General features: G+C 45.9%; 1 protein-coding gene across 2 annotated transcripts; it reads left to right on the plus strand.

Moving 5' to 3' along the window:
• Positions 1–1,071: 1,071 nt before the first annotated feature.
• AMIGO2 (adhesion molecule with Ig like domain 2) lies at positions 1,072–3,642 on the plus strand. 2 transcript variants are annotated; one of them, XM_032876957.1, is made up of 2 exons: positions 1,072–1,552; positions 1,926–3,642. In XM_032876957.1, exon 2 carries the CDS (start codon positions 1,988–1,990, stop codon positions 3,551–3,553), a length of 1,566 nt encoding a protein of 521 aa, XP_032732848.1. In that variant the 5' UTR covers positions 1,072–1,552; positions 1,926–1,987; the 3' UTR covers positions 3,554–3,642. The 2 variants fall into 2 exon arrangements, with proteins under 2 accessions (XP_032732848.1, XP_032732849.1); XM_032876958.1 differs by having other exon boundaries at positions 1,072–1,534.
• Positions 3,643–8,452: the final 4,810 nt, after the last annotated feature.

Below are 8,452 nucleotides of genomic sequence, written 5' to 3' on the forward strand. Positions count from 1 at the left end.
TTTTTTGTTTGTTTGTTTGCGGGGTGGGGGTGGGGTAGGTTGGCGGGGTGTTCACCTCAGACTGCGCCTTTCCTAGTTTGCTAAGACCAAAGCAGGCTCCAGTCTGGCGCCCGCCAGTCTCTTGGGTGTTATGAAGAACCCCGGAGCAGGGACCCCTTCTAGGGATCAGTCCGTATCTGGCATGAACACACTTGCTTCCATCGCCCCCCCCCCCCCCCCCCGCCCCGGCCCACTCCAACCCCCTAAAAAAAGGGGGGGGGGTCTGGCTCCGGTATATATATACATATATATATGTATATATGTATATATATATATATATTTTTTTTTTTTCATTTTTAAAGCTTAAAATCCTTATCTTTGCATTCCAGCTGGAAGGTCGGCCCCAAGCCTTCTTTCCTGTCTTCTCCTTTTCGGATTGGGCACCATCCTTGATGCCGCCTCCTGAGTTAGGAAAGGGATAGAACTTTCCCAGGTGCGGCGTGTCCCCACAGTGCCTTCCCGGTTCCTTCCCCCAAACAGAGATCCTGGTGGCACCAGAGGGAAAGTGTCATTTCCCTACACTCCCGCCCACTTCACCCCCCAAACGTGGCCGAGGACGGAAGGCCAATTCTGGGTTTATTTTGTAGACGTTTAAAAGCCGCTGCACTTAGCCCGGCGGGAGCCCTCTTGGCCCTGGCCCAAAGAAAGCTACAAGAGGTCGGGGAGCTCAGTGGACCCCGGCGGCCGCGACAAGTGGGGTCTTCAAGGGAGAGACCTTTCCTTCCCTGGCTGGGCGTGCCCCCTGAACCCCCGCCCCACCCCACCACCCCGTTCGGGGCTGGACACACGCACACACAGCGGGTAGGAATGGGTGAGCCTCGGGCTTGCACCCCGCTCCGCCGCGTCCCTCTCCCGGGAGGCAGGAGGTGGCGGCGAGGCCGCGGGGTGTGGGGGGGGGACGGTGAGAGGGATGCCGGCCGCCGCTCCGATTGGCTGCGCCGCCGCCCCCTCCCCGCGCCGCGCGCCCCCCGCAGTGCGCCCAGCGGGCTCCAGCCCTCAGCCTCGGAGCCGCTTCCAGGCGGGAGGACGCGCAGGGGCGGGACCGTGTCCCCGCCCCGCATCCGACCCCGCGCACGGGGATAAAACCCGGGCGGCGGCGCGCGGGAACCCCGGGTCCTGCTGGCTCCCGAGCGCCGGGAGGCGGGGCCGGGACCGACCCGCTGCCGGCGCCCCCGCCCCTCGGAACCCGCTCGGGGAGTGGGTCGCCCCGCGCCGGGACACGCGACGGCCAGGGCGCCGAGCCGGTACCTTGAGCCGAGCAATGAAGAGAGCCCAGGAGAACCCTCTGGAGCCGGCCGAGACGTTTCCTGCGCCCGGGGTGGCTGCCGCCGCCGCGGCTGCTTGAAACTCCCCAAAGTTGAGAGCCAGCGAGAGGCTGCCGCCCGCCGGGAGCAGGAGGGAAAGGAACTCGGAAAAGGCAGGAGGGACGGACAGAGACAGACAGACTCACATACCTTCAGAAGACACCACCGTCGGCGGCCTATCCTCAGAGCCGGTGAGGCTTTTCAGCTCTGTGAGTTGTTTTCTGGAGGGGTGGCTTCCTATGCATTTCCGTTTGTTTGTAGGGTGCGTTTGTGTATTTTTGTGTCTGTTGCAGGGAGTTTAAAAAACGACGCAGCCTGCACGTTAGAAAAAAATACTGACTTTCTGATGTTGAGACGGTTGTATTGATAGATTGCGACCGTCAGTGTCTGTAAGCAGGAGTACCCCAGGAAAAGAAATTGCATTTAACAGTAAAAACCACCATAGTAGGCTCCCCCAGCGTGACATACAACCTGCATTTCAAAAGTTATTGAAAAGAAAGCAAGATATGACTCTTAAGGGTTAACTGGTGGTAGTTAACTTTGCTTTCTTCCCCCCCCCCCCAAATATTGATTGTTTACCAGGTTCACTGGTGGGAGGCTGAGCTGGTGGAAAGGCGCCAGGAAGAGACTTGGAGGCGACCATAATGTCTTTACGTTTACACACGCTGCCCACCCTGCCTGGAGTTGTCAGACCGGGCTGCAGGGAGCTGCTGTGTTTGTTGGTGATCACGGTGACCGTGAGCCGTGGTGCCTCCGGGGTGTGTCCCACTGCTTGCATCTGTGCCACGGACATCGTGAGCTGCACCAACAAAAACCTGTCCAAGGTGCCTGGGAACCTTTTCAGACTGATTAAGAGGCTGGATCTGAGCTATAACAGAATCGGGTTCCTGGATGCGGAGTGGATTCCAGTATCATTTGTTAAGCTGAACACCCTCATTATTCGTCATAACAACATCACCAGCATAGCCACAGGCAGTTTTTCCACAACTCCAAATCTGAAGTGTCTTGACTTATCATCCAACAAGCTGAAGACCCTGAAAAGTGCAGTGTTCCAAGAGTTAAAGGTTCTGGAAGTGCTCCTGCTTTACAACAATCACATTTCCTATCTGGATCCCTCAGCTTTTGGAGGGCTCTCCCAGTTGCAAAAACTCTACTTAAGTGGAAACTTTCTTACGCAGTTCCCCATGGATTTGTATGTTGGAAGGTTCAAGCTGGCAGAAATGATGTTTCTAGATGTTTCTTATAACCGAATCCCCTCCCTGCCAATGCACCACATTAATTTAGTACCAGGAAAGCAGCTGAGAGGCATCTACCTTCATGGAAACCCATTTGTCTGTGACTGTTCCCTTTATTCATTGCTGATCTTCTGGTATCGCAGACACTTTAGCTCAGTGATGGATTTTAAGAATGATTATACCTGTCGCCTGTGGTCTGACTCCAAGCACTCCCAGCAGTTGCTTCTGCTCCAGGAAAGCTTTCTGAATTGCTCGGACAGTATCATCAATGGCTCCTTCCGTGCACTTGGCTTTATTCATGAAGCTCAAGTCGGGGAAAGGCTGATTGTCCCCTGTGACAGCAAGACAGGCAATGCAAATACCGATTTCATTTGGGTCCGTCCGGATAACAGGCTGCTGGAGCCCGATAAAGAGCTGGAGAACTTTCACGTGTTTCGCAATGGAAGTCTGGTCATAGAAAGTCCTCGCTTTGAGGATGCTGGAGTCTATTCCTGTATTGCCATGAACAGGCAGCGCCTCTTAAACGAGACGGTGGATGTCACCATCAACGTAAGCAATTTCACCGTAAACAAATCCCATGCCCATGAGGCATTTAACACAGCATTCACCACCCTCGCAGCCTGCGTGGCCAGTATCGTTTTGGTACTTTTGTACCTCTATCTGACGCCGTGTCCTTGCAAGTGTAAAACCAAGAGACAAAAAAATACTCTCAACCAAAGCAATGCCCATGCGTCTATTCTCAACCCCGGCCCTGCCAGCGACACCCCCACTGACGAACGGAAGGCAGGGGCTGGGAAAAGAGTGGTGTTTTTGGAACCCCTGAAGGATACCGCTGCAGGGCAGAATGGCAAAGTCAGGCTCTTTCCCAGTGAACCGGTCATAGCCGAGGGCATCCTGAAGTCCACGAGGGTGAAATCCGACTCCGATTCGGTCAATTCCGTGTTTTCAGACACACCCTTTGTGGCGTCCACTTAATTTTGTGCCTGTCTGTGTAGGCTGTAGTCATTTAATCACTCCGTACTTAACTTTCCATGCAGTTTGCAGAATAAACAGGAGGACAGAAATGGTGTTGTTTTGTGTTTTGAAATGCAACCAAATGGCCTCTTTAACTGTTTACTAGGAAATGTAGTGAGGGGTACTTCGGTTCCTCAGTGTGCCAGAAAAAGATGGGGTTGTTTTCCAAAGTTTAAGTTCTAGATACCAGTCTCTTAGTCTTTAGCGCGGCTGACCATTTCAAAGCTGGTCTGGAGGCGACCTTGTCTTTTCGTCCAGGATTCTTGAAAGAAGTAATAAATTTCATGAATGGGTATTCCTTAAAAAGAGACTTTACTAACTTCTTAGGATTACAAAGCACAAAAGTAAAGTTAGGTTTGGGAATAATTCAGCTAATTTCATCATCTGAGACTGTAAGAAACAGAATACACTGATACAATTTGCTGGACATCCCAAATGGTGTTAGATAAATAGTGCAATAAAGGTACATTTGTTTGTCTTCTTTTCCATTCTGTACATTTCTTATCCTTGCACAAAAGATCTTATTGAAAGTTGAAAGTTATCATCATTTGTTGCCATAAATATATAGGTGTCAATACCAAAATGTCTGAGTAACTTCTTAAACCTTTGTTCTAGCTAATGTTTGTTCATAGGCTCGTGTATATGTAAACCAAATTATATGAACTATTCAATAGATCTTACTGTATTGTGCTCTGAGCATTTGAATTAATATAAATATATGTATTCTGTGACTTGATGTTCTATTTTATTTGGCTATTTAAAAACATAAATCTCAGATGTTTTATGTGATCAGATTTTTCTGCTCTGTCTAAAGCACCCTCTCTAGCAAGTATCTCTTCAGATTTTTTTTGGAGTTACAGCATGGAGTTCATCTTCTCAGAGAAAAGCTCTAAAGTGTTCTCTCCAATTTATGCCTTTATATGATGCTTTGCTCTGATATCATTATGTACTTCAGCCCCTATCCTGCAGCACACTGAGGGCCCAAGAGACCTCTTCCTTGTTCCCGACTCTGCTGTGAGGTGATCGAGTACTCCTTCTAGACCTAGGCTGCCTCAGCTATAAAATGAAGATCACAGGCAAGGGATGTTTTAGGTTCCTGCCTATGCTGGAAGTGATGATGTTTGGGTGGCCTTGGCCCCATCACAGACTTGTATGGGCTCTCGGAAACTGTCCCACCTACCAATGGACTCGAGGAGTGGGGTTAGGATAGACTAGCCTAGTGCTGCGTAGCCCGAAGGGACATTTTGGACCGTCAAGTCCATCTCCTTCTCTTTCTCAGGGACAAATGAAGCCCAGAGAAAATTGTGGGTTATGTAAGACCACACAGTGAATTAGTGACCAGGATGGAAGGAGAGCTCAGGTATGGGATTCTTCCTGGCAAAGACAAGGGAGTCCAAGAATCGTGGGAGTAGAGAAAGAGCCAAAGAATGAGACAGAAGAGTGGTCAGAAAGTGGCAAAGGGGAATGAGGGCCGTGTTGTCCCTGGGGCTGAGAGAGAAGACGATTTGCAAAAGCTGAAAATGGGCAACAGTGACAAAGACTCAGAGAAGGAGATGACGAGGGAAGACTGACACACTGGTGGTTTGGGGGCAACAGTGAACATTTGGTGACAGCTCTTTAAGTGCCAAGCCAGGCTCCCAGTAGCAGACACCGGTCACCAGGGGGCTGAGGAGTGAGTGAGTGAGTGGCCGGGTTCTGTACCCCCGCAGAATAAGATGCAAAGACACTGCTCGGTAGCATCGAAAATTCTTTGTGGTGTGGTGTGTAAAAATTGCAGCTTCTGCCTTTAAAACATAAACCTCACCAATTAGATAAGATCCTTTAGACCCAAAGCTATTACAGGCAAATGTTTTATTCCTGTTCCTGCCATTTAATTAATTAGGAAGAATTTTGTGATATGTATGATGTTGAAGTCCTCACTCTTCATGCTTGGAGAAACTCACTCAAAGATACTGTGATTTGTTGAGCTTCGCACAGCTAGTCTGGACACAAGGAAAAACTCTTGAACCACCAGTGCTCTCCAGCAATGGGCAGGGCTGCCTCCAGGGGCCATGATTACCTTGACTTTGAGCGGGCCAAAGAATAGGGCCATACACTACTGGCAGGGAAGTTTCAGAGAGGGTGTCTGAATTGTACATTTTCTGGACAGGATCTCAAGGGTCCTTCAGCCCTCAAAACCCTTGATCCTAGGAAACAACTGTTGCTTTTGGCAGAATAACATGGACAGTGCTTGGAGGAGGGAGTTTGTGGACCTTGATCCTGGCTGATACTCGTACATTTCAGGTAAATGCAAGCTGAGCGGAGATCCACATGAACTATGCATAATCACAATGAAAAGGAGCAAACAAAATCCTGAATACTGAAAAGCAAATCTGTGTTTTGAACAAAAGTAAGACGGTGTGGTGGTGAAAGCATGGAACTAAATGTTGGAATGTGGAATTCTAAGTTTTTAGGTATATCTTTTTTTTTTTTTTTTTTTGGTAGCAGCCTGATCACATGTATTTCAAATATAGAAACAGAACTAATTTGTACCTTAAATTTGTCCCACTCAAAAATTTTATATAATTTCCCTTCCAAGTAATAATCTGAATTATGTAACTAGGTTATTCTTTTAAAATAGTTAGTATTTTTTATTATAGAGTTGTGAGAGAAGTGGATGCACATTGGAGAAATCAAGCAAAGACCAAAGATGTGAAATTTTCCTTGACTCAGAGTATTTTTTCACTAAAATCAGATGATACTAGTCTTATGGCAGTGGACTCTGTAGATAATCATTAGTTAAATTTCTTAACTACACTTTTTCTTAAGATTTATAATCTGAGGCGTGCCTGGGTGCCCAGTTGGTTAAGTGTCTGCCTTCGGCTCAGATCATGATCCCAGGGTCCTGCAATGACAGGGGCGGGGTAGGGGGGTGGGGTCCCTTCTCAGTGAGGAATCTGCTTCTCCCTTTCCCTCTGCCCCTCTCCCCGCCTCATGCTATCTTGTGTGCATGGGCTCTCTCAAATAAATAAATAAAATCTTTAAAAAAAAGATTTATAATCTAAAAGAATGACCTAAGACATTTTCTTATTTAGAATCAACTGCATTATTCCTCATTTTTGGCCTAAAGAGATGTAAATATATTTATTTTTGGCTTTAATATCATGAATTATTTGCCCAGAAAAAAAAAACGTGGTTTTAAATTTTTTTTTTTATTTTTCTGAATAAACATTTTCCTAGATGCTTATCACAAGGGATGTAGGTAAAATTTATGGAGGTGGGAACCAGAGACAGGAAGATACATTGTCAGTCTGGTTTCTAAAAAAACACCTGATTTGGGATTATCCTGCTAAATACTGTTGAAACAGGAACCAGCCTAGCAAAGCCTGAGTGGCTCAGTTGGCTAAATGGCTGCCTTTGGCTCAGGTCATGATCCCAGGGTCCTGGGATCGAGTCCAGCATCAGGTTCCTGCTTCTCCCTCTTCCTCTGCCACTCCCCCTGCTTGTGCTCTTGCTCTCTCTCTGTCAAATAAATAAGATTTTCTAAAAAACCAAAACAGGAAACAGCCTAAACATCTTCTAACATCACTGGCTTTTCCTTTGCCATAACTGCTGCTTGGTTACCCTTTTGGGATATCATCTAGGGTTTACCAAGTGATTTAGTAACAGGTCGGAACACCAGGCTTCTTGATAGAATCACAGGGAAAAGGTAGATAAACAATGGTTTTTAGCAGATATCCTCTACACACTCCCCAACCAGAGATTCTGACTGAGGACGTTTGGGGTAAGACCCTCCCATCTTATTTTTAAGACCTTTCTTCATAATTCTGATTCTTCCTGTTCTGATTAAATAAATCCTAAATTGGAACCACAGCAAATATTGTGGTCAGGGCTGTGTCAAAACAGATTGTTATTACTCACTAATGGATTTATTAATAAAAGGAATTTTAGAGCTCTCTTTTAAAAAAATTCTAAAGTGTTAGAGAAACAAAGGAGTTGATTCTCTGATATTAAATGATATCGAGAGTAAATTGTTAGCTGTGATTTATGATTTATATTTTTCCAAATTATAAAAATATAGAATAATTACTTTGAGATGACTCCATCTCTGATTTTCTCATTTTTAAACTATTTTTGGTTTGAAAGCAGCTATAGCAGATCTGGTCTGTAACAATAAACTTTGGAGCTTTCAGATTTGATTATATTATAGTAAAAGGAAGGCATGTTTGTGTGTAGATTTCATCTACAGAAAAACAAACTCCTTTGTTTTTTCAATATAATAGAATACTAGTTTTTAAAGAGAACATTAAGATTCTTCTCATGGTTCTCTCATGACTCCCTGCCCAAGAGCCAACCCCCAAAGCCCTATTTTTATATTTTATAATAAGACAGTTAGTGTGGAAAGATGATGGTTACTTTGCCCTTGCAAGCATTATCGCATAGTAATATATTAAGAAGTAGAACAAAATACTCATATAATAACATCCTGAATAATTTGGAGGACTCTGTAAAGGGTCATTGTTGCTTGTGGATGGATTCCAGGGAGGATATCCCTTCTATAGTGAGGACCAGAGCAGAGTTTGGAAACACACAGACTCCTTGTAAATTATTTTATATATATAGATCTATATTTAGATCTGTATATATATCTGCTAAGTGCCAGGCACTTATATGTATACTGGATCTATGTGTGTGTGCATGTGTGTGTGCGTGTGTGTGTGTGTGTATGGTTTAATTTTTTAACTCCCTGCTAAATGCCAGGCCCACTGTGAGAGGTGGTGGTATTATCATTCCTTATCACAGAAGCCCTCCAAGATGGGCAATATCCCACCCTGTCACAGATAGGAAAAAGAGGCTCAAAAGGGAAAAATAATTTACCCG

The sequence above is a fragment of the Lontra canadensis genome, unplaced genomic scaffold, assembly GCF_010015895.1.
Source record: "Lontra canadensis isolate GAN:19392208 unplaced genomic scaffold, GSC_riverotter_1.0 scaffold59, whole genome shotgun sequence".
NCBI lineage: Eukaryota > Metazoa > Chordata > Mammalia > Carnivora > Mustelidae > Lontra > Lontra canadensis.